The sequence below is a fragment of the Portunus trituberculatus genome, chromosome 11, assembly GCF_017591435.1.
Source record: "Portunus trituberculatus isolate SZX2019 chromosome 11, ASM1759143v1, whole genome shotgun sequence".
NCBI lineage: Eukaryota > Metazoa > Arthropoda > Malacostraca > Decapoda > Portunidae > Portunus > Portunus trituberculatus.
Genome location: NC_059265.1, coordinates 901,423 through 927,567, shown reverse-complemented (window position 1 = coordinate 927,567; position 26,145 = coordinate 901,423). Strand labels below are relative to the sequence as shown.

At 42.7% G+C, this 26,145-nt stretch overlaps 1 protein-coding gene across 14 annotated transcripts in view; it reads left to right on the top strand.

Moving 5' to 3' along the window:
• The first annotated feature begins 4,298 nt into the window (after nucleotides 1-4,298).
• Nucleotides 4,299-26,145, top strand: part of LOC123502285 — a 34,675-nt gene continuing 12,828 nt past the window's right edge. The window contains exons 1-7 of one of the 14 annotated variants that reach the window (XR_006673868.1): nucleotides 4,382-4,793; nucleotides 4,956-5,107; nucleotides 5,471-5,498; nucleotides 11,575-11,655; nucleotides 24,966-25,040; nucleotides 25,254-25,474; nucleotides 25,612-25,723. Coding sequence is in view for 3 of the 14 variants with exons in the window: in XM_045251511.1 (XP_045107446.1) it covers nucleotides 4,771-4,793; nucleotides 4,956-5,107; nucleotides 5,471-5,498; nucleotides 11,575-11,655; nucleotides 24,966-25,032 (351 nt within the window). In the remaining 11 variants the exon portion in view is untranslated. Of the gene's footprint in view, nucleotides 4,794-4,955; nucleotides 5,108-5,470; nucleotides 5,499-5,546; nucleotides 5,653-10,717; nucleotides 10,877-11,038; nucleotides 11,191-11,546; nucleotides 11,731-11,943; nucleotides 12,166-12,303; nucleotides 12,482-13,064; nucleotides 13,107-14,727; nucleotides 14,792-24,858; nucleotides 24,896-24,965; nucleotides 25,041-25,253; nucleotides 25,475-25,611; nucleotides 25,724-25,853; nucleotides 25,890-26,145 lie in introns of those variants that run through there. The other 13 variants (XR_006673866.1, XR_006673864.1, XR_006673865.1 and 10 more) reach the window with 13 other exon arrangements.

Sequence of the window (26,145 nt, the reverse complement as noted above, 5' to 3'; positions counted from 1 at the left end):
GTGTGTGTGGAGCGTGGGATCGTCCAGTTGCATGTTCAGTGTTGTCGTGGACGGGCATGAATATTTTTTGCAATTTTGACCCCAATTGCAGACAAACTCAAAATCAGTTGTGTGTATCCTTGTCACGTTTTGATACAGTTCCGTCACATGCTGGAATTTCAAGTCAGTCAACACAGTATTGTTTCATTACACATACATAGTGTAGACACCCACCAACTCCGTCATTCATTTTTCCTTTTATTGATTTGATGTTCATGAATAAAACTAAACGTGGCCACAGACAACTGCACATTTGCACTCATGGCTACGGTCAGGAACAAACTGAATGACACTGTTGCATCACTCAACGATGATACACCACGCGGATAGGCAAAAATGGGTACAATACCCTGTTGCATCGTATTGTATCACAGTGTGATACGCAACGATGAAACGATGCGTGGAAATTCAGTAAGTGTGTACACACCTTTAGAAAGTGTTGGTGGTGATGATGTCAGTGTGCTGTGTATTGGTGGTGGTGGTGGTGATTGTGGTGGTAACTATTGGTGGTGTGTTTGCTTGTTTTGCATCGTGATTGTGGTGGTGGTGGTGGTGGTGGTGGTGGTATTTATATGCTTGTGTGAAGATAGATGGATAAGCGGGTAATTTGATGGGTTGATAGATATGTAAATGGACAGTTGGACAAACAAACAGATAGATGGATAGGCAGGCAGATAGATAAGTCAATAAATTCGTAAATAATTAACAATATAGATGTGTATGTAGATAGAAAAAAGTCTATATTCCTCTACTTAGTGTCCTGTCACCCTGGTTTATTGTCAGAAATACTCGTATATCAGGCGGTAGAAATAGAGAATGAGAAAAATAGTACAGTCTGCCTTTTAAGCACCTTGTTTATTGCCTCGCGGGAGTTGCCAACACTCGCTGTACAACAAGATACAATTTAATATTTCCTGCTTTGACAAATAACTAAGGCTGGACACGATAACGAAGAGGAAGATGTCACAATAACCAATAAATCGACATGTGGTATTTGTATAAGCATAGCGTCTCATTAATAACAGATTTAGTGACAGATAGTTATCATAAACATATATACATGCGTCCTGTCTTCACAGACAACCTTTTGCTACGGCAGTAGTCTTCTAGCGGTGGTGATGGTGAACACAGTTGTGGCGGTGGGCTATACTGACCCAATGCACACCCACACCCACACCCAGACACACACACACCCAAAGACACACACACACACACACACACACACACACACACACACACAATAAAGTGAAGTGTTGCTATATTACCGACAGTTTTCAAGACCAGCACCAAGCAAGAGCACCAAGAGGCAATCAGTTTGAGAAACCTTCACCACCTTCACCACACTGCCTAATCTTCGTCTATTAAAGGTATTTATAAGGCTATTCACTTAATGTTAGGTTTTCTTTACATATGAGAGTGAAAACAGTACGCAAATATTTTAAAGTAATGGTATAAGGACCATAAAAAGAGCAAGGCGTCTGTATTACCCTCTCATATTTGTTTCCTTCACTTACCCTCGGCCAAACATGTGTCACAAGGTAGCCACCAGTCTAACATTTCATATAGTCTAGTCAAAATTTCTCTCTGTGGCTTAATTTTGGTTTGGTGAGATGATAAAGGCTATATATGGATGTCCCGCCGCCGGTGTTGCCTCCAGGCCGCTTCCCCCCCGACGGTCCCCTAGCCAACACCCTACACCCGCCCTCACCCACCCGTCACCAGCCTGTTGGGTCAAATACTTTTTTTCGAATATTTCCTGACGGTAATATTACGCTTCCATGGTATGTTTTTATGGTTTCTATAAATGTTTCGTTGTGTTTGAAGTGTGTTCCGCGCCTGTGCTGGGTAAATATGTGGCGTTTAGTGGTGTTTTATGGCGTATGTTAAAGGCTTTTTAACGCTCAAAATTTCCCACTTGGAGTTTTGAGCTTTTTCATTTCAAGGTATAAGTGGGCCTTTATGGTAGCAAAAGTGCCTGTCCTCTTTTAAGTGTGAAATCAATCTATTGAGTGAAATATGTGGACTTTGAAATGGTGTTTGGTGCTGTTGTAAAAGCTCTTATTTTTCTTTATTTTATTTGCTCACGTTTCTGCTTCTCGGTCTAACACGCTGTAGAATGCCCTAAAAGATAGCTCAGACTCCTGAAATGTGATAAAATACACGCCAAGTGAAAATGGCTTGACTTTACAGGACGTTTTAAGAGATTTATGGGTTAAAATGTTTTGTACTTTTAACGTACTTAATTTAGACCTTTTTAAAAACCAGTTAAGCTGGAGATATTTTGATATTTTGAAAATTAGTTTAAGTATTTATCACGTCATAAAATAACAAGCATTTGGCCGTGGCTTCGTTTTTCTAAAAGTCATTTTGAAATGAAATGATTTACGTAATTTAGCCGAGTCACCCCGTTCCCGTTCTCTCGGATGACCACAGCCCACCCAGGTAGTGACTCACCATAGGGCTGGCGCCACTTTTCCAAATCCACAGTTCGTCGATATTTTGCCTAATATCTAGTGATTTCTACGTGTTTTCGTGGGTTTCTAGGTTCAGGTGTGTAGATAATTGTAGCAGAAAGAGGAAGAAACTTGAAATAAAGGAGGATAAAGAGGAAGGGAGGAGGAAGAGGAGCAGCAGCAAAGCCATAATACTTAAGTCACCCTCCATTTCCTGAATATTTTGTCTAATATCTAGTGTTTTGATGTGTTTCTAGGCTCAGACGTGTGGATGGAAGGAGAAGGAGGAAGAAGAAGGAGTAACAATGGAGAAGGATGAAGAAAAAATGAGAAATAAAGGTGGAATAGGAGAAGAAGCCAAGGTGTAATATTTAGGTAAGTGTCCCTTTTAATCCTAACGTTCTTTATAATGCATACTGTTGGTTTTGGGATAGATTTGGGGTATTTTAAGCTTGTTCATTAGTGTTGCAGGCTGTTTGGAGTGTTATAAGTATGCTTTGGGGTTCATTTCGTTTGTTTTCAGTATATGTTAGATCTTTTAGGTATATTTTACGTATTTTGAGAGTGTTGATTGAGGTGTGTGTGAGTATTAGCATGTTTTGAGTGTGGTTTGGGAGAACTTTGAGGGGTTGGTTGGTGTTCTGAGTGGGGTTTGAGTTTATTATGAGTGTTATAAGTGGTGGGGGTGTTAGTGGTCTTTTGGGTGTGTGTGGGGATATTTCAGTAAATATTGGGTGTTTCTAGTGAGTTTGGAGGTATTTTAACCTGTTCTGTGTTTTCTTAGTGTGTTTTGGGATGTTATTGAGTTTTTAAGAGGGTTTGGGTTGTTGGTTTGTCGTGGGTGTGTGTAAGAGTGAATGTATTGAGGCTTTGAGGCCCTCAACAGGCTAGCTCAGTGTCAGTGGGCCCTTATAACAAGTGTCCTTTATCATTGATTACCCGCTTCGTTCCCAGGTGACGACAGGCAGAATGAGGTGGACGTGGCGGAGGCTGTGGGCGGTCAATTCACGGCGCAGATTACCTACACCTTGCACCACGCTGACTGCCCGCCGCTGTTCACTAAAGTCGGGCAAGCCTGTGTCTCCGTGTTCTGCCCTGGATATAGGAGTAAAGGAAGTTGTGGTTTTTGTTGTTGTTGTTCTTGTTTTTCTGTTAAGATTTGTTTGCTCTCTCTCTCTCTCTCTCTCTCTCTCTCTCTCTCTCTCTCTCTCTCTCTCTCTCTCTCTCTCTCTCTCTCTCTCTCTCTCTCTCTCTCTCTCTTCTCTCTTCTTCTCTCTTCTTCTTCTTCTCTTACGTCTTCTTCTTCTTGTTCTGACTGCTCTGTGTGTGTGTGTGTGTGTGTGTGTGTGTGTGTGTGTGTGTGTGTGTGTGTGTGTGTGTGTGTGGGATGATATTGGTAACTTGGGTGTCTGTAATGTGTTTTGGGTGAGCTTTTTATATTTTGAGGTGTTGCAGGGTGTTTTGGGTTAGTTTTGAGTGATTTAAGTTGTTTGTGTGTGTGTCAGTTGTGTATGGTGTGTTTTGTGGTGTGGTGTCAGTATTGGTGCATACTGTGTGCTTGTAGTGAATTGTAAGTGCGTTTATTGGTACTATGAGGTTTTCATGTTGGCAGTATCCAAGGGATTTGACAAAGCTAGGTTCAATGATTTCAAATTGTTGACCATTATAACAGGTTCGGCAGTGTTCCAAATTGATATGGACAGTAAACTGAACAATGGTTTTGGTATTTTGTAGGCACGATCGATAATTTGGAAGTGATCGTTGAGTGGGTAGGTTTGTGTGTGGGTGGGGTTAATTCACAGTACATAACCCGGAGAACATTAAGATGAAAATAATAACAAATATTTAATGTGATCCGCAATATACATAGAGGTGGATGAAATTGAGCAACCTTGCTTATTGTAGGCAACATTAATGAGGACCTTTCACTGTCTGTGTGGGAGTGTAAATTTTGTTGTTTGTCGGTTACTTGTATTTCAAGGAAACACGGAGAGCTAAGATGAACTGCATTATGGTAACTTACTGCTAGGGTTTCTCTCTCTTAAAACACCATCTAGTCAATCTAAATTTACCTTACGATAGTCTAAACCATGAATAATAGTGCTGTTACAATACAAAGCCAGCATTTCACTCACAGAGTGCAATAGTGGCAGAGTTGCAGACGACCCCGACGGGAGAGCAACAAGAGCAACAACAATCAGTCTGTCAGTCAGTCACTCAGTCAGTCTTCTCAGTGCTGGCAGTGGCATTCCGAAGCAGCGCATGTGGGACGGCATCAATGATTGCTGCAGTAACGGAGAGGTGAGGATAAGGCCTTGCTTTTGTCAATATCTCACACAAGGCTTAACTCATGCCCTGAACTCCTTTGTTTCATATAAAAGTTGCAGATTTTCTTACATTGTATACAGTACAATACAAAATCACAACTTGACAGTACTGAAGCAAATGCCTTTCTTGTGGCAGGATGAGTTTGTGCAGCTGTGTGGCATTGAGGAGTGCCGGGAGAAGAATGTCGGGTGTGTGTGAGCCTGTTTACATCAACACTCGAGAGTCATACTACTGCCAGTGCCGGCCATGCAGGGTACAGACTCGTGTCAGAAAGTTCAAGTGTGAAGGTGAGGCCTCCTGAACTGTCAATGTCACTCTACGGTCTGTCTTCTTAAACTTGTCAGTCCTTCACCTCTTCATTTAGCAGCAGCCTAAAGAAGTTAGTGTGGTATTCAAGGGTACTTTTGTTATTGTTGGCATACATCAACATGCATTTTGTCTCACGAGTATTACTAAGATCAGCGATTTACGGATAGGTTGTTCTTTATGATTAAGTATAATTTAATCTTGCCATATGCATTTGTCATGAGTACTGATATAATTTTGTAGTTTTCCTCAACGTATTGTTGAATGTGTTCCTGGAATGCGTGTAAATCTATCCTAAGTTGTAATAAATCTGTGTTTCTGAGAGTGTAATTCTCCACCCTCAGACGTTGACGAGTGCGTGGAGTCGCCCAGATCCTCTCCTGTGGACCATCCCTCAGCAGTGTTCGATCCGCCCAGCAGCAGCAACGGTCATGAGAAGGCGGTCATTGAAGTGTCAAGTCCCCAAGCTGGCACGGTGGTGGGTGTTGTGCTGGGCTCCCTTGGGGTTCTTTGCCTAGCTGTTGGGGTAAGTCAAATGGTTTTTCACTTCTTTATACTGTGGTCTTGCTCTGGATGTGTTGTGGCTGTGCTGTGGCAAAGATGGTGTAATTAAGCAGTGGGTGAGATTCTTCCAAACTTTAAACAGTTCTAAATTGTTCTTGACACACTGAGAATATTCCATTACTGTAAAGTTTGCCGACTCATACTTTATACTTTTTTTTTTTCATCTCGCCTGCAACATTTTCAGTGTACAGATGTTTGTCGGGTTCCTGAAGATGCGTCGACGTGTTATCATCCACGCAAGCTTCCCCAACCCAGCCAGTGTACCACAAGACAACAGGCATTCAGGAGGACGGGAGGAGGGAGCGAGCGGCTGCATGCACTATTGAACGGGACAGCATTACATTCTTCCCACAGTTGTATGACTACACTGAAGCAAGCCCAGAATAAAGTGTTGAGTGACCATGATGTGAGTATTGTGGTTTGTACATTACACTTTTATCTCCTCGTGTCTCATTTTAAAAGGTTTTGTACTTTCTTGTTATTTTTTCAGGACTTATTAATGTTGACGCCATTTCAATGTTGTTGCATTTCTTGTTCCAGGAATCAGCACTACTAACGCCAAAGAAGTGAGGGAAGTGTTTGGAGTGAGCGTGCAAGACGTACAACAGACACCAGACTGCTACTGCCGGTGTAACCAAAGGAACAAGAGGAGGCAGAGGAGGAGAAAGATGAGGAACAAGAGAGTGATTCTTGGAGACGTACCAGTGAAGTTTTGCAGGTTGGCCACAAATCTTCATTACTGGTGTAGTGTATTTCATTGATCATTTGTAGATTGGGTGGATAAATTTGTAGATTTTGTAGACAGTTGTAGATGTGAAGTGGGTAAGGTTTTTTGCCATGCCTTATCTACACCAGCAGAAAACCGTGATATGTAGAAGTTGTGATAGAAGCATTGTGATAGGAATATACCGTGTACATATGCATAGAGAATTTAAAAGAGGAGAGTGTAGACCAAGAGAGGAAAGTAACCTCTTTTAGAGATTTCAGTGAAAGTTTTGCTGTAGCGTTAGACATATCAAAGGCTTTTGATAGAGTCTGGCATAAAGCTTTGATTTCCAAACTGCCCTCCTACGGCTTCTATACTTTTCTCTGCAACTTTATCTTAAGTTTCCTTTCTGACTGTTCTATTGCTGTTGTGGTAGACGGCCACTGTTCTTCTCTAAATTTATTAATAATGGAGTTCCTCAGGGTTCTGTCTTGTCACCTCTCTCTTTCTATTATTCATTAATTAACCAAACTTGTTGTCCTATCTACTCCTACGCTGATGATACCACCCTACATCTTTCCACGTCCTTTCAGAGACGACCAACCCGTCAGGAAGTCAACTGATCACGCAGGGACGCCAAAGAACGCCTGACTTCCGATCTTTCTAAGATTTCCGATTGGGGCAGAGAAAATCTAGTAGTTTTCAATGCCTCAAAACTCAATTCCTCCATCTATCAATTCGACACAACCTTTCAGACAGGTATCCCCTCTTCTTCAGTGACACTCAACTGTCTCCCTCTTCCACAATGAATATCCTTGGTCTGTCCTTTACTCATAATCTTAACTGGAAACTTCACATCTCATCTCTTGCTAAAACAGCTTCTGAGCATGGAGACGTCCGATGATATTGTCATGTTGTGGACCAACTGTATAAAGTGCATTGTGATCCTGTTGAGGAAGTAAAGTGATGATAGTTCGCATCAACCGATAAGCCGACTGAGGTCAACGACCCGCACATCAATTGGTGTCTTCTCGTCGTTTGATTAGTTCTGTCAGGTCGGTCATATACAGCCTAAAAGGGTGTGTCACTGAAAATAGTCGTCTTCAAGTTCTACAATGGAACTGTAGAGGCCTTGCGTGTGGGGGAATGAGCTTTGCTGTGAGCACTTTGCATGTTTCCCAGAGGCATCTTGCAGCTGATACGTCACCGCCAGAGAATGGAATCTCTGGCATAAACTTTTCTTGTAAGTCTTATAATGTCCCTTTCTCTGCTGTTGCGGACCGCTTTGTCCCAGTGTCACGACTTTCTCCTGGGAGATGATATATTATGTTCTTGCGCCACATGTCTGACATGCTTTAACTTTCTTTTAGGATTTCAAGAGTGTTTGAACGTGTTACTATGGTTTTGAAGCGTTTAATGTCTTACGGCATTTTTCATGTTCATACCTGTTACTAGAGTTTTCAAGAGTGTTTAAATTAAATCTTTATAATATGATTTGGCATAGTGACTTTCCATCTTCTTGGGTGTGGCAGTGGTTCTCCTTTTGGGGAAAGATAATCTCCAGGCTACAACTACCGTAATATCTTTAACGTCCTGTATTTGCAAAGTGTTAGAAAAGATGGTAAATATAAGACTCATGTGGTATTTGGAGGGTACTTGTCACCGGTACAGTACGGCTACATCAAAGATGAGGTCTATACTGATGCTTTTTCCTGAGTCTTCCATTTGTGATTCGCAATCACCACCACAAGTAACAGTCTTTTTGACCTGGAGAAGGCCTGACACGGCTTGGTGTCATGGCATTTTACAGTCTTTGTTTAATTTGGCCTTCGGGGCCACCTTCCTATTTTTATCCAGCAGTTTTATCCAGCCGTTTTTACGGGTTCGAGTTGGAGTGTTCTCTGATGCTACAGCTTCAAATGACGGTGAGGGAAGTATTCTTAGTGTTACGCTATTGCAGTTGCAATAAATGGTGTTATAGATACTCTGGATGGTTCACAGTTCTTTATATGTGGACGACTTGTGCATCTCTTTGCTGCTTCTAGGATGTCACTGATTGACAAGTCAACTGGCGATCAATAGGGTGTAGTTGGGAACATGAACGGTTTTCGATTCTCCATGAACCGTAGCCATGCATTTTGTCGCAACCGTGGTGTATCAGAGGATTTATATGAATAGACGTCTCATGCGTGGAGGCACTGATATCTTTGGCCTTTATTTGACAACCGTCTCACCTGGGTTCATTTTCTCTCTTAAGGCGTCTTGTCTTTTTCTCTCACCCTCTCTTGCGGACAGACACGTTGCTGTTGCTTCACCGTCATACTTCCGAAGTGGAATACGGCTGTGAGATCACTCATCCGCAACAGATGACGACTACGTGTTGAGTGCATCATGCTGGGGTGGGCTGCGGGTGCATTTCGGACAAATATAGCCTTCTAGTGGATGCTGGTTTCTGGGTGATGGCGCCAGTCTTCGATGTGGTGTTGGTTTCGCACCCACCGTCTGTGATTTTGTTGTGTGTCAATGTTGCGGGACTGCGCTCGCGTATGTCACTCGACCGTGTCTCCTAAACCTTTTGGCCTACGTGTTGCAAATCTCATGGCAGAGTTATCTATCGACCCCATCCTGTGTACTCTTTCCGTCTCCCGCGAGTTGGTAATTGGCAGCTTCCTGTTATCTCATTATGCCTGCCATGGATGGCAAGAAGGATTTTGCCAGCTCTGTCCCACACGGTTTTAGAACACTTTTTATGCATTCTGATGATATCCCTGTTTTTACTGATGGCTCCAAATCCGACTCAGGCGTTGGATTTAGTGTGGTTTCCTCTTTTTATCGGTCTGGCAGTTCCTTCAGTGGCGTCCGTTTTACTGCGGAGCTGTCTGCCATAGTCCTAGCTTTACAAATAATTTTACTCTACCGGTTTCGTCTTTTACAATTTTTAGTGACTGTCGCAGTGCTCTTACTTCTCTCTCTTGCACTATATCCTTTAACCCTTTGGTTTTATCAGCCCTGAGTGGCTATACCTTCTTACACAACGAGGATATCGTGTTGGGTTCTGTTGGGTTCCTGGTCATGTTGGTGTTCAGGAATGAACATGCAGATCGTGTAAACAGGCAGCAAGTGCGCTCCATCTCCTGCGTCTGTTCCGTTTCGAGATGTCTTTCCTCTAATTCGTGAGGCAGTTGCAGCAATCTGGCAGAGAGATGGCTAACGGGGTCGCAACCTCGAAAATGGGAGATCACTATTTCCTCTATCCTCACTGGACATACACCCATGTTCGAGATCGACGTTTACAGACTTTATTGGCGCGACTGCGTATAGGTCACACGTACCTTACAAGATACCTGTTGACCAGGAACCCTCAACCTTACTGTGATGACTGTCTGGTGCCGCTTACCGTGCGGCACCTATTAAAGTGCAGTTTGATAAGTTACGACACCGCTACCTCTACCGCTGTCGTGGTAGAGATAGCGGTGTCATTATATCTCAAGGTCCTTGACCAAAGTGTCTGGCTCAAGGCCATGACGTTTTAGATTTTTAGAAGCTGGCCTTCTCCCAAAGCTTTTTATTTAATTTTAATATATGTATTTTAATGTTTTATGTATATTATTGTAGCTTTTTGTTTTAATTACCATTAATTTTATCGTTTTCACTTGTTTTAGCTATTTTATGCAATTTAAGTTTATTATATGTATTTTTAATGTTTTATTGAATTTTATTGTAGTTTTAGTATTTTTGTTACCTTTGATTTTATCTTTTTAATTTCTTTTAGTTTTTATAAACTACATTGTAGTAAGTAAAATATCGTAGCGGCGCCATATGACCGTTGATGTTGCGGCGAAAATTAAAATCAAATCCATCTTTTTCTCTCTCTCTCTCTCTCTCTCTCTCTCTTCTTCTCTTCTTCTTCTTCTCTTCTACTCTTCTACTACTACTACTACTACTACTACTACTACTACTACTACTACTACACTACCGTTCTTTGAGTGAGGATAGGTAGTGTCAGGTCACGACGCGTTACGTCAGCAGGTTCCCACGCCTGTCCCTTCTTGCATATATTCTGACTTGCTCTGTTTGGTGAGGTGACGTGGGGCAAGGCTTACCCACCAGTTGTATGGCTCTATCGGGGCGATGTGATGCAGCTGAACATTCATTTATCCTTCTACGCCACCCTCGTGCAACACTTCAACCACCACCGTCAGTGTGTGTGTGTGTGTGTGTGTGTGTGTGGGATGATATTAATAACTTGGGTGTCTGTAATGTGTTTTGGGTGAGCGTTTTATATTTTGAGGTGTTGCAGGGTGTTTTGTGTTAGTTTTGAGTGATTTAAGTGGCAGAGCTGCAGATGACCCCCACACGGAAGAGCAACAACAATCAGTCAGTCAGTCAGTCAGTCAGTCAGTTCTCCCACAGTGCTGGCAGTGGTATTCCGAAGCAGCGCATGTGTGACGGCATCAATGATTGCTGCAGTAACGGAGAGGTGAGGAGAAGGCCTTGCTTTTGTCAGTATCTAACATAAGGCTTAACTCATGCCCTGAACTCCTTTGTTTCATATAAAAGTTGCAGATTTTCTTACATTGTATACACTACAATACAAAATCACAACTTGACACTACTGAAGCAAATGCCTTTCTTGTGGCAGGATGAGTTTGTGCAGCTGTGTGGCATTGAGGAGTGCCGGGAGAATAATGTCGGGTGTGTGTGAGCCTGTTTACATCAACACTCGAGAGTCATACTACTGCCAGTGCCGGCCATGCAGGGAACAGACTCGTGTCAGAAAGTTCAAGTGTGAAGGTGAGGCCTCCCTGAACTGTCAATGTCACTCTACGGTCTGTCTTCTTAAACTTGTCAGTCCTTCACCTCTTCATTTAGCAGCAGCCTAAAGAAGTTAGTGTGGTATTTTGTTATTGTTGGCATACATCAACATGCATTTTGTCTCACGAGTATTACTAAGATCACTGATTTACGGATAGGTTGTTCTTTATGATTAAGTATAATTTAATCTTGCCATATGCATTTGTCATGAGTACTGATATAATTTTTTGTAGTTTTTCTCAACGTATTACTGAATGTGTTCCTGGAAAGCGTGTAAATCTATCCAAAAGTTGCAATAAATCTGTGTTTCTGAGAGTGTAATTCTCCACCCTCAGACGTTAATTAGAGCGTGGAATCGCCCAGATCCTCTCCCTGTGGACCATCCCCTCAGCAGTGTTCGATCCGCCCAGCAGCAGCAACGGTCAGGAGAAGGCTGTCATTGAAGTGTCAACTCCCCAAGCTGGCACGGTGGCGGGTGTTGTGCTGGATTCCCTTGGGGTTCTTTGCCTAGCTGTTGGGGTAAGTCAAATAGTTTTTCACTTCTTTATACTGTGGGGTCTTGCTCTGGATGTGTTGTGGCTGTGCTGTGGCAAAGATTGCGTAATTAAGCAGTGGGTGAGATTCTTCCAAGCTTTAAACAATTCTAAATTGTTCTTGACACACTGAGAATATTCCATTAATGTAAAGTTTGCCGACTTACTTTTTTTTTCATCTCAACTGCAACATTTTCAGTGTACAGATGTTTGTCGGGTTCCTGAAGATTCGGCGAGGTGTTATCATCCATGCAAGCTTCCCCAACCCAGCCAGTGTACCACAAGACAACAGGCAGTGAGGAGGACGGGAGGAGGGAGCGAGCGGCTGCATGCACTATTGAACAGGACAGCATTACATTCTTCCCACAGTTGTATGACTACACTGAAGCAAGCCCAGAATAAAGTGTTGAGTGACCATGATGTGAGTATTGTGGTTTGTACATTACCCTTTTATATCCTCGTGTGTCATTTTAAAAGGTTTTGTACTTTCTTGTCATTTTTTTTTTCAGGACTTATTAATGTTGGCGCCATTTCAATGTTGTTGCATCTCTTGTTCCAGGATTCAGCACTACTAACGCCAAAGAAGTGAGGGAAGTGTTTGGAGTGAGCGTGTAAGACCTACAACAGACACCACACTATTACTGCCGGTGTAGCCAAAGGAACAAGAGGAGGCAGAGGAGGAAGAAGAAGAGGAACAAGAGAGTGATTCTTGGAGACGTACCAATGAAGTTCTGCAGGTTGGCCACAAATCTTCATTACTGGTGTAGTGTATTTCATTGATCATTTGTACATTGGGTGGATAAATTTGTATATTTTGTAGACAGTTGTAGATGTTAAGTGGGTAAGGTTTTTTGCCATGCCTTATCTACACCAGCAGAAAACCGTGATATGTAGAAGTTGTGATAGAAGCATTGTGATAGGAATATACCGTGTACATATGCATAGAGAATTTAAAAGAGGAGAGTGTAGACCAAGAGAGGAAAGTAACCTCTTTTAGAGATTTCAGTGAAAGTTTTACTGTAGCGTTAGACATATCAAAGGCTTTTGATAGAGTCTGGCATAAAGCTTTGATTTCCAAACTGCCCTCCTATGGCTTCTATGCTTTTCTCTGCAACTTTATCTTAAGTGTCCTTTGTGACTGTTCTATTGCTGTTGTGGTAGACGGAAACTGTTCTTCTCCTAAATTTATTAATAATGGAGTTCCTCAGGGTTCTGTCTTGTCACCCTTTCTCTTTCTGTTATTCATTATTTAACCAAACTTGTTGCCCTATCTACTCCTACGCTGATGATACCACCCTACACCTTTCCACTTCCTTTCAGAGACGACCAACCAGTCAGGAAGTCAACTGATCATGCAGGGACGCCAAAGAACGCCTGACTTCCGATATTTCTAAGATTTCCGATTGGGGCAGATTAAATCTAGTAGTTTTCAATGCCTCAAAAACTCAATTCCTCCATCTATCAATTCGACACAACCTTTCAGACAACTATCCCCCTCTTTTTCAGTGACACTCAACTGTCTCCCTCTTCCACAATGAATATCCTTGGTCTGTCCTTTACTCATAATCTTAACTGGAAACTTCACATCTCATCTCTTGCTAAACACAGCTTCTTTAAAGTTACGCATTCTGAGGCATCTCCGCCATGCCCCTCCAATTTTTTACTCTGTATAAGAGCCTTATCTGCACGTGTATGGAGAACTCTTCGCATGTTTGGGGGGGTTTCAGTTACAAAGTTTTACTAGATAGGGTGGAATTAAAAGCTTTTCGTCTCATCAACTCCCCTCCTCTGACTAACCATCTTCAGCCTCTTTTTCACCGCCGAAATGTTGAATCTCCTTCTCTTTTATCGCTATTTTCATGCTAACTGTTCTACAGATCTTGCTATCTTCATGCCTCCCCTTATCCTGCGGACTCGCTTTACAAGGCTTTCTTCTCATCCACAGTGTGTCCAACTTCCCAACGCAGGAGTTAACCAGTACTCTCAATCATTCATCCTTTTCATTGGTAAAATCTGGAACTCCCTACCTGCATCTGTATTTCCGAATTCCTGCGACTTGTCTTCTTTGAAGAGAGATATCGAGGCATTTGCTCCTAGTTTTGGCTGATGCTTTTCCACTTTTAGAGAGCCAGCACTCAAGTGGGCCTTTTTTTTTTTTTTTCTTTTCTTTGTTTCTTGCCCTTGGCTGGCGCTCTTCCTACATGAAAAAAAAACCTCTCGGGACACAAGTCCTCTGCTCATCACTCATCATTCGTCGACGTGTTATCATTGTACCACACGGGCTGGGATTTTCATTGAAGGAAAACTCTCTTCCAAGTCAATTTTACATATATTTCAAATATAGTAAAGTACATTCGAACAAAAAACGATGAAAGTGACGCGGCACTCTGAACCAACAACAGAGAAACACGAGAGGCACCCTTAACACTCTCTCCCCACTTGAATACACCACTTAACTCCACATAATGACACCCTCGATTATATTACCACGAAACTCCGCTGCCCTGATCACATTACCCACCTGATCAGAGACCCTCGCTCACCGTGACGCGTCCACACCCCACCAATGTCCGAGTAGAGTGCCACTCCTTCATCCGAGATCGCGTCCTTTCCTGCCCCCCACTCAAATCTACTGCCCCGCGTGCCAATTCACACAATGTTAAATACCCTGCCTTCCTTACTCTATTCCTCCTTATACATGTTGTAGTACACTTCATGCTAACACTAATATTTCTACCATGCACAACATTCCAAAATCCCTACTCACAAAGTTCCTCCGCTCGTATTAATTATGGGTTTGGTACGGCAGTTTTCCTCCTTAGGCCTACAGAGCCACCCACGCAAACCCGATCCACCTTGGCTCTCCTTAACATACCATCCTTATCGTTACATCATCCACAATCCCTTCCCCAACCCTGTGTACTACAAGACAACAGGCATTGAGGAGGACGCCATTTCAATATTGTTCCATCTCTTGTTCCAGGATTCAGTACTACTAACGCCAAAGAAGTGAGGCAAGTTTTTGGAGTGAGCGTGCATGACATACAACAGACACCAGACTGCTACTACTGCCGGTGTTGCCAAAGGAACAAGAGGAGGAAAAAAGGAAGAGGAAGAAGAAAAGGGTGATTCTTGGAGACGTACCAATGAAGTTCTGAAGGTTGGCCACAGATCTTCATCACTGGTGTAGTGTATTTCATTGACCATTTGTAGATTGGGTGGATAAATTTGTAGAATTTGTAGACAGTTGTAGATATGTAGCGGGTAAGGTTTTTGCAATGCCTTATCTACAGCAGAAAACAGTAATATTTAGAAGTTATGCATAGCATTTAGTAAAGAAAACACAAACTTTAGCTATGAGATGGAGGGATGTTGGCTAGAGGCAGTAGAGGAGGAAAGGATTTGGGAGTAGTGATAGACAGGACTATGAAATTTTCAAAGCAATGTTTAGAAACAAGAGCCTGGTGTATAGAGATAGATTAAAGGAATTAAACATGTTTTCATTTGAGAGGAGATGTATAAGAGGATATGATAGAGTTATTTCAAATGTTCTCAGATACAAACTACATAGATGTGAGATCTTTCTTTACCTTAGAGGAGGGAAGTAGGACTACAAATCATGGCAGGAAGATTAGAAAGCAAGGCTGCAGGTTAGATAGAAGAAAATATTTCTTTAGTCATAGGGTGGTAGACTCTGGAATGCATTGCCAGAGAGGGTTGTAAATAGCACTAGTTTGACAATGTTGAAAAACAGATTAGATAAGCACTTCAATTTATTAGATTTATAATTATGTACAGCACTGCATGATAGTTTTTATAAGAAATTGACTATAGTTAAACAAGACATGATCCCCATGTATGGGGATCACAGATTGTAGAGGAATTCACTGCAGGACTTAGCCCTGTTAATGGGCCAAATATTTAGAATTAGTATATAATGTATTGTGTACTTGTAAGTGTATCTTTAAGTACTGATGACGAGGTCGCTGTGCGACTGATACAGGATAACCTAGATGGGCCCTGGTGGCCCTTTGTTATCCTATTATTTATGTTATGTTATGTTATGTTATTGTAATAGGAGTGTACGGTGTACATATGTATATAGTATTTAAGAAAGGAGAGTGTAGACCAAGAGAGGAAGGTAACCTCTTGGGTCACGATTCCTCTGCTCATCACTCATCATTCCTGTTGTGAAGCACAAAGGTATTGTTACGTGTTTCCCAAGATGATGTTTTGTGAGTCTTTCAATGCAATACTTAATTTAAGTGTCTGGCCAGTGTCTTGTAACGTGGTGCAGTTTTTGTTACTTGTATTTATTTTTCATACCTACTGATATGACGATATCTTGTGAATGATACTCCTATATATTTCTAATGGCAACACAATATCTCTTGATATAATAAAATGCATAATGTATCGACTTGTTTTCCTATCAGTTGAAAGAGATGCAAAACAATATCTGGTTTGCAAGTGAAGCGAAATTAGTCAACAATTTGTTGCATGGCGCCACAGCGTCTGAGGTGATATGATGCCACAATATAGTTGCATGGAAATACTAGTAGTAATGTGTAAACTGACACACTCCCTCCATGATGGCGAAGGTGGGCAGGTGTGGGTGTTGGCGGTGCTGGTGGAGATATTTACATGCTTGTGTGTAGATAGATAGATAAGCTGGTAATTTGATAGGTTCATTCATAGGAAATGGACAACAGTTCGATGGTGTATACACTGCTACAACAATAAACTTATCAATCAATCAATGAGTGAGGCTCTCGAGACAAGTTTGCTCTGCGTCACTGGGAGGGATAAACGGTCATTAGAGTCAACGGGCCCTATACTGATTAGCCTATGTGTAAGTCAAGCCAATTACTTCGTCTAGGAACATTTGTAGCATGTACAACAATGATTTAGCGACCTTTTGCGGCTTTTCAAGGTGGATCTGGTGACGTACAATATTTCCATTTGGCAACTGCCCACCACCACCACCACCGCCGCCGCCAGGGACCAGACGTCCATTTCCTCACCAGACACGAGACCTGGGAACACGGTGACCGCCCCACTTGCCCCACCTAGTCCACCAGCTCCACCTGCTCAGTGAAAGGGTGAGTCTATTAATAGAGTGGAGGGAACAAACATGATGGGACAGTGATGGGACGGTAATGGGGCGGATAGTTTAATAGAAAGCTGTATAATAATGCACTGAAGGGGTGACGTGACGTGTGGGAGTGAGTGGATAGTGAAGGGTAGTGAATTAATGGTGCCACAGTGTCATTAGTGATGGGACGGTGATGGGACGGTGGGGGTGGACAGGCTGTACTAGGAAGGTGTCGTGCATTGAAGGAGTCACATGTGGACAGTTAGCTGGTGGAGGGTAGTTAAGGTAGTTAATTAGGCGTATGGTAGTTATAATGCGTGGGGAGGGTGGTTGTGTACTGTATAAGCTGGTAATTTGATAGGTTCATTCATACGTAAATGGACAACAGTTCGATGGTGTATACACTGCTACAACAATAAACTTATCAATCAATCAAGTAAACATCAATGAGATTTAAAAGGCGAGTGATGAGAGTGTGGGGAACAGCAGGGAGGGGTGGAGAGGAGACGAGCGAGGCTCCCGAGACAAGTTTGGTGTGCGTCACTGACAGGGATAAACTCTCCGTGTCAAGGCCCCATCACACCAGAGGCGGTCCTTACTACGCGCAGCAGGTTCTCAACACGTTCATAACATTTTTGAGGACGTAGTGGAGACGTGGTGGAATTGCGAAATCCCTCCACTGCTACGTATCTACCAAGCCTTTACTGCGTACGTCCCTTGATATCCCTACGATATCACTGTGTCCAATCGGGTTTAACTACGGTCATAACACGCATGTGATCAGGCTGCCACGCTCACTAAGTTGCCATGCTCACTGGGTTCTTACCACGTGCCCATCCAGCGCGCAATATGCTCACGTGACGCAAGCAGGAAGTGGTGCTTCCTGTCACTTCAGTTCTCGCCTCTCTTCTCTCATCAGTGGTTCTCCAGCTCTTACATCATTATATTCATTATCCTCATAACGTCATGCTGCCCAAATTAACTTCTATCTTTTCTTCTTCTTTTCTCCGTCTTCTCTTAGCCAGCAAAACAGCAGCAACATCAGCATCCAGCACAGCCAGTTGTCCATGGAGCAGGACCATCTGGTGCAGGAGTTGTTGACTCATGATGCTCAGGAGCCAAAGTGAGCGGTAATAACTCATGAGCAGGTGTGGTAGTCCTCCCTGTTGAAATCAACAAATCCTTGCTGCGTCAGTAATGCGTCAACAAGTTATCGCTGCGTCAGTAATACGTCAAGTGTATGACTAGGTCAGCAGATGGTCCATTACACATCCTCAGTCTTCTACGCTCTCTCTACGTAAATTTTGAGCAGTATCAAAACTCCTCCACGTCATGGCGTACTCGCGGTCCTCACTGCGTCCAAGCCGGTCCTTACCGCGTCCATGCCCGTCCTCAGCACGTCCTGGAGATTTTGCAGGACGTAGTGGACAGGCTGTGGTGATGCGGGTGTTAGTCAAGCCTTGTACTGTGTAGCCTATGTGTTAGTCAAGCCACTTACTTCCTCTAGGCACATTTGTAGCATATACAACAATGATTTACGACCTTTTGCGACTTTTCAAGGTGGAGCTGGTCCTTGCCGCGTCCATGCCCGTCCTCAGCACGTCCTGGAGATTTTGCAGGACGTAGTAAGGACTGGCTGTGGTGATGCTGTTAGAGTCAAGGGGCCTTGTACTGATTAGCCTATGTGTAAGTCAAGCCACTTACTTCGTCTAACACATTTGTAGCATATACAACAATGATTTAGCGACCTTTTAGCGACTTTTCAAGGTGGAGCTGGTGACGTAGAATATTTTCATTTGGCAACTGACCACCACCACCACCACCACCACCACTGACCAGACGTCCATTTCATCACCAGACACGAGACCTGGGGTGGGGGGAGAGGGAGAGAAAATGTTGTGTTCTGATAAGATATTCTTATTTTTCCTCTTTCTTCTATTCTTTCCTGTCCTTTCTCTCACTCACTTATTCACTCACTCACTCACTCACTCTGAATCCTGTCCTCCACCACCACCACCACCACCATCAGTTCATTCCTCCACCACGGACACAAACACGTCTTGAAGGAAGGTTAGTCCGCCGCCCAGAGTCACCTCGGCTGTCTGGCTGGCCACCCTGCGTGCCGCGGGACCAGACGAGCGGTGGAGGGGCGGCGGTCGGGGTTGCGGGTGTAACACTGTGTATGAATATTGTTTGTGTTTTAATTAAGGCGTGTACACACTTGTTGCATTTCCACGTATCGGATCACCGTTGCGTAGCAGTGTTGACAGGATAGTGCTTCACCGTTGCGTGTCAAAATATGACACAAAGTTACGCAACGGGTTCGATCCGCCATTTTTCGGTATTTTGGCGTCATCTCAAAGGAATGATACACAACTCACCAACCTTCGTGTGTGTGTGTGTGTGTGTGTGTGTGTGTGTGTGTGTGTGTGTGTGTGGAGCGTGGGATCGTCCAGTTGCATGTTCAGTGTTGTCGTGGACGGGCATGAATATTTTTTGCAATTTTGACCCCAATTGCAGACAAACACAAAATCAGTTGTGTGTATCCTTGTCACGTTTTGATACAGTTCCGTCACATGCTGGAATTTCAAGTCAGTCAACACAGTATTGTTTCATTACACATACATAGTGTAGACACCCACCAACTCCGTCATTCATTTTTCCTTTTATTGATTTGATGTTCATGAATAAAACTAAACGTGGCCACAGACAACTGCACATTTGCACTCATGGCTACGGTCAGGAACAAACTGAATGACACTGTTGTATCACTCAACGATCATACACCACGCGGAGAGGCAAAAATGGGTACAATACCCTGTTGCATCGAATTGTATCACAGTGTTGGTGGTGATGATGTCAGTGTGGTGTGTATTGGTGGTGGTGGTGGTGATTGTGGTGGTAACTATTGGTGGTGTGTTTGCTTGTTTTGCATCGTGAATATTGATTGATTGAGTGGCTGAAAGATTGACGGATTGATGGATAGATTGCCTGTCTAACTAATAGATTCACTGACTGACTGACATTTTTACTGACTGACTGACTGACTGACTGATTAAATGAATAAAATACTAACTAAATGACTGACTCTCTGGCTGACTGACTATTTGGCTAACTGACTGAATGGGCAGATGCGGGAACTGGCAGTGGTTGTGGTGGTGGTGGTAGTGGCGGTGGTGGTATTTATATGCTTGTGTGAAGATAGATGGATAAGCGGGTAATTTGATGGGTTGATAGATACGGAAATGGACAGTTGGACAAACAAACAGATAGATGGATAGGCAGGCAGATAGATAAGTCAATAAATTCGTATATAAATAACAATACAGATGTGTATGTAGATAGAAAAAGTCTATATTCCTCTACTTAGTGTCCTGTCACCCTGGTTTATTGTCAGAAATACTCGTATATCAGGCGGTAGAAATAGAGAATGAGAAAAATAGTACAGTCTGCCTTTTAAGCACCTTGTTTATTGCCTCGCGGAGTTGCCAACACTCGCTGTACAACAAGATACAATTTAATATTTCCTGCTTTGACAAATAACAAAAGCTGGACACGATAACGAAGAGGAAGATGTCACAATAACCAATAAATCGACATGTGGTATTTGTATAAGCATAGCGTCTCATTAATAAGAGATTTAGTGACAGATAGTTATCATAAACATATATACATGCGTCCTGTCTTCACAGACAACCTTTTGCTACGGCAGTAGTCTTTAGCGGTGGTGGTGGTGACACAGTTGTGGCGGTGGGCTATACTGACCCATGCACACCCACACACACACACACACACACACACACACACACACACACACACACACACACACACACACACACACACACACACAATAAAGTGAAGTGTTGCTATATTACCGACAGTTTTCAAGAAGCACCAAGCACCAAGAGAAGCAGAGCAAGCCTTCACCACAACACACCACACTGCCTAATCTTCGTCTATTAAAGGTATTTATAAGGCTATTCAGTTAATGTTAGGTTTTCTTTACATATGAGAGTGAAAACAGTACGCAAATATTTTCAAGTAATGGTATAAGGAGCATAAAAGAGCAAGGCGTCTGTATTACCCTCTCATATTTGTTTCCTTCACTTACCATAGGCCAAACATGTGTCAGAATGCAGCCACCAGTCTAACATTTCATTTAGTCTAGTCAAAATTTCTCTGTGGCTTAATTTTGGTTTGGTGAGATGATAAAGGCTATATATGGATGTCCTGCCGCCACTGTTGCCGGGGTTTTCCCAGGCCGCCTCCCCGACGGTCCCCTAGCCATCACCCTACCCACGCCATCACCCTTCTATCGCCAGCCTGTTGGGTCAAATACTTTTTTCGACCTGACGGTAATCCATGGTATGTTTTATGGTTTCTATAAATGTTTCGTCGTGTTTGAAGTGTGTTCCGCGCCTGTGCTGGGTAAATATGTGGCGTTTAGTGGTGTTTTATGGCGTATGTTAAAGGCTTTTAACGCTCAAAATTTCCCACTTGGAGTTTTGAGCTTTTTCATTTCAAGGTATAAGTGGGCCTTTATGGTAGCAAAAGAGTGCCTGTCCTCTTTTAAGTGTGAAATCAATCTATTGAGTGAAATATGTGGACTTTGAAATGGTGTTTGGTGCTGTTGTAAAAAGCTCTTATTTTTCTTTATTTTATTTGCTCACGTTTCTGCTTCTCGGTCTAACTCGCTGTAGAATGCCCTAAAAGATAGCTCAGACTCCCAGAAATGTGATAAAATACTTGCCAAGTGAAAATGGCTTGACTTTACAGGACGTTTTAAGAGATTTATGGGTTAAAATGTTTTGTACTTTTAACGTACTTAATTTAGACCTTTTTAAAACCAGTTAAGCTGGAGATATTTTGATATTTTGAAAATTAGTTTAAGTATTTATCACGTCATAAAATAACAAGCATTTGGCCGTAGCTTCGTTTTTTCTAAAAGTCATTTCTGAAATCAAATGATTTACGTAATTTAGCCGAGTCCCCCCGTTCCCGTTCTCTCGGATGACCACAGCCCACCCAGGTAGTGACTCACCATAGGCCCAGGCTGGCGCCACTTTTCCAAATCCACAGTTCGTCGATATTTTGCCTAATATCTAGTGATTTCTACGTGTTTTCGTGGGTTTCTAGGTTCAGATGTGTAGATAATTGTAGCAGAAGAGGAAGAAAGTTGAAATAAAGGAGGATAAAGAGGAAGAAAGGAGAAATGGAGGAGGAAGAGGAGCAGCAGCAAAGCTACAATACTTAAGTCACCCTCCATTTCCTGAATATTTTGTCTAATATCTAGTGTTTTGATGTGTTTCTAGGCTCAGACGTGTGGATGGAAGGAGGAGGAGGAAGAAGAAGGAGTAACAATGGAGAAGGATGAAGAAAAATGAGAAATAAAGGTGGAATAGGAGAAGAAGCCAAGGTGTAATATTTAGGTAAGTGTCCTTTTAATCCTAACGTTGTTTATAATGCATACTGTTGGTTTTGGGATAGATTTGGGGTATTTTAAGCTTGTTCATTAGTGTTGCAGACTGTTTGGAGTGTTATAAGTATGCTTTGGGGTTCATTTCGTTTGTTTTCAGTATATGTTAGATCTTTTAGGTATATTTTACGTATTTTGAGTGTTGATTGAGGTGTGTGTAAGTATTAGCATGTTTTGAGTGTGGTTTGGGAGAACTTTGAGGGTTGGTTGGTGTTCTGAGTGGGGTTTGAGTTTGTTATGAGTGTTATAAGTGGTGGGGGGTGTTAGTGGTCTTTTGGGTGTGTGTGGGGGATATTTCAGTAAATATTGGGTGTTTCTAGTGAGTTTGGAGGTATTTTAACCTGTTCTGTGTTTTCTTAGTGTGTTTTGGATGTTATTGAGTTTTTAAGAGGGTTTGGGTGTGTGTGTTTGTCGTGGGTGTGTGTAAGAGTGAATTGGGCCTATACAAGGATTTTTGAGTATGTTTTGAGGCCATCAACAGGCTAGCTCAGTGTCAGTGGGCCCTTATAACAAGTGTCCTTTATTGATTACCCGCTTCGTTCCCAGGTGACGACAGGCAGAATGAGGTGGACGTGGCGGAGGCTGTGGGCGGTCAATTCACGGCGCAGATTACCCACACCTTGCACCACGCTGACTGCCCGCCGCTGTTCACTAAAGTCGGGCAAGCCTGTGTCTCCGTGTTCTGCCCTGGATATAGGAGTAAAGGAAGTTGTGGTTTTGTTGTTGTTGTTCTTGTTTTCTGTTAAGATTTGTTTGCTCTCTCTCTCTCTCTCTCTCTCTCTCTCTCTCTCTCTCTCTCTCTCTCTCTCTCTCTCTCTCTCTCTCTCTCTCTCTCTCTCTCTCTCTCTCTCTCTCTCTCTCTCTCTCTCTCTCTCTCTCTCTCTCTCTCTCTCTCTGGTAGTGTGTAGTGTAGTGTGTTCACTACATGTGTGTGTGTGTGTGTGTGTGTGTGTGTGTGTGTGTGTGTGGGATGATATTGGTAACTTGGGTGTCTGTAATGTGTTTTGGGTGAGCTTTTATATTTTGAGGTGTTGCAGGGTGTTTTGTGGTTAGTTTTGAGTGATTTAAGTTGTTTGTGTGTGTGTCAGTTGTGTATGGTGTGTTTTGTGGTGTGGTGTCAGTATTGGTGCATACTGTGTGCTTGTAGTGAATTGTAAGTGCGTTTATTGGTACTATGAGGTTTTTCATGTTGGCAGTATCCAAGGGATTTGACAAAGCTAGGTTCAATGATTTCAAATTGTTGACCATTATAACAGGTTCGGCAGTGTTCCAAATTGATATGGACAGTAAACTGAACAATTGTTTTGGTATTTTGTAAGCACGATCGACAATTTGGAAGTGATCATTGAGTGGGTAGGTTTGTGTGTGGGTGGGGTTAATTCACAGTACATAAGCCGGAGAACATTAAGATGAAAATAATGACAAATATTTAATGTGATTCGCAATGTACATAGAGGTGGATGAAATTGAGCAACCTTGCTTATTGTAGGCAACATTAATGAGGACCTTTGACTGTCTGTGTGGGAGTGTAAATTTTGTTGTTTCACGGTTACTTGTATTTCAAGGAAACACGGAGAGCTAAGATGAACAGCATTGTGGTAACTTACTGCTAGGGTTTCTCTCTTAAAACACCATCTAGTCAATCTAAATTTACCTTACGATAGTCTAAACCATGAATAATAGTGATGTTAAAATACAAAGCCAGCATTTCACCCACAGAGTGCAATAGTGGCAGAGCTGCAGACGACCCCGCACGGAAGAGCAACAACAATCAGTCAGTCAGTCAGTCAGTCAGTCAGTTCTCCCACAGTGCTGGCAGTGGTATTCCGAAGCAGCGCATGTGTGACGGCATCAATGATTGCTGCAGTAACGGAGAGGTGAGGAGAAGGCCTTGCTTTTGTCAGTATCTAACATAAGGCTTAACTCATGCCCTGAACTCCTTTGTTTCATATAAAAGTTGCAGATTTTCTTACATTGTATACAGTACAATACAAAATCACAACTTGACACTACTGAAGCAAATGCCTTTCTTGTGGCAGGATGAGTTTGTGCAGCTGTGTGGCATTGAGGAGTGCCGGGAGAAGAATGTCGGGTGTGTGTGAGCCTGTTTACATCAACACTCGAGAGTCATACTACTGCCAGTGCCGGCCATGCAGGGTACAGACTCGTGTCAGAAAGTTCAAGTGTGAAGGTGAGGCCTCCTGAACTGTCAATGTCACTCTACGGTCTGTCTTCTTAAACTTGTCAGTCCTTCACCTCTTCATTTAGCAGCAGCCTAAAGAAGTTAGTGTTGTATTTTGTTATTGTTGGCATACATCAACATGCATTTTGTCTCACAGTATTACTAAGATCAGTGATTTACGGATAGGTTGTTCTTTATGATTAAGTATAATTTAATCTTGCCATATGCATTTGTCATGAGTACTGATATAATTTTGTAGTTTTCCTCAACGTATTGTTGAATGTGTTCCTGGAATGCGTGTAAATCTATCCTTAAGTTGCAATAAATCTGTGTTTCTGAGAGTGTAATTCTCCACCCTCAGACGTTGACGAGTGCGTGGAGTCGCCCAGATCCTCTCCTGTGGACCATCCCTCAGCAGTGTTCGATCCGCCCAGCAGCAGCAACGGTCAGGAGAAGGCGGTCATTGAAGTGTCAAGTCCCCAAGCTGGCACGGTGGTGGGTGTTGTGCTGGGCTCCCTTGGGGTTCTTTGCCTAGCTGTTGGGGTAAGTCAAATAGTTTTTCACTTCTTTATACTGTGGGGTCTTGCTCTGGTTGTGTTGTGGCTGTGCTGTGGCAAAGATGGCGTAATTAAGCAGTGGGTGAGATTCTTCCAAACTTTAAACAATTCTAAATTGTTCTTGACACACTGAGAATATTCCATTACTGTAAAGTTTGCCGACTTACTTTTTTTTTCATCTCACCTGCAACATTTTCAGTGTACAGATGTTTGTCGGGTTCCTGAAGATTCGTCGACGTGTTATCATCCATGCAAGCTTCCCCAACCCAGCCAGTGTACCACAAGACAACAGGCAGTGAGGAGGACGGGAGGAGGAGCGAGCGGCTGCATGCACTATTGAACGGGACAGCATTACATTCTTCCCACAGTTGTATGACTACACTGAAGGAAGCGTAGAATAAAGTGTTGAGTGACCATGATGTGAGTATTGTGGTTTGTACATTACCCTTTTATATCCTCGTGTCTCATTTTAAAAGGTTTTGTACTTTCTTGTTATTTTTTTTTCAGGACTTATTAATGTTGTCGCCATTTCAATGTTGTTGCATCTCTTGTTCCAGGATCCATCACTACTAACGCCAAAGAAGTGAGGGAAGTGTTTGGAGTGAGCGTGCAAGACCTACAACAGACACCACAGTATTACTGCCGGCGTAGCCAAAGGAACAAGAGGAGTTCCTCAGGGTTCTGTCTTGTCACCCTCACTCTTTCTATTATTCATTATTTAACGAAACTTGTTGCTGTAGCTATCTACTCATAAAGCTACGCTGATGATACCACCCTATATCTTTCCACGTCCTTTCAGAGATGACCAACCAGTCAGGAAGTCAACTGATCACGCAGGGACGCCAAAGAACGCCTGACTTCCGATCTTTCTAAGATTTCCGATTGGGGCAGAGAAAATCTAATAGTTTTCAATGCCTCAAAAACTCAATTCCTCCATCTATCAATTCGACACAACCTTTCAGACAGGTACAGGTCTTCTTCAGTGACACTCAACTGTCTCCTCCACTTCCACAATGAATAACCTTGGTCTGTTCTTTATTCATAATCTTAACTGGAAACTTCACATCTCATCTCTTGCTAAAACAGCTTCT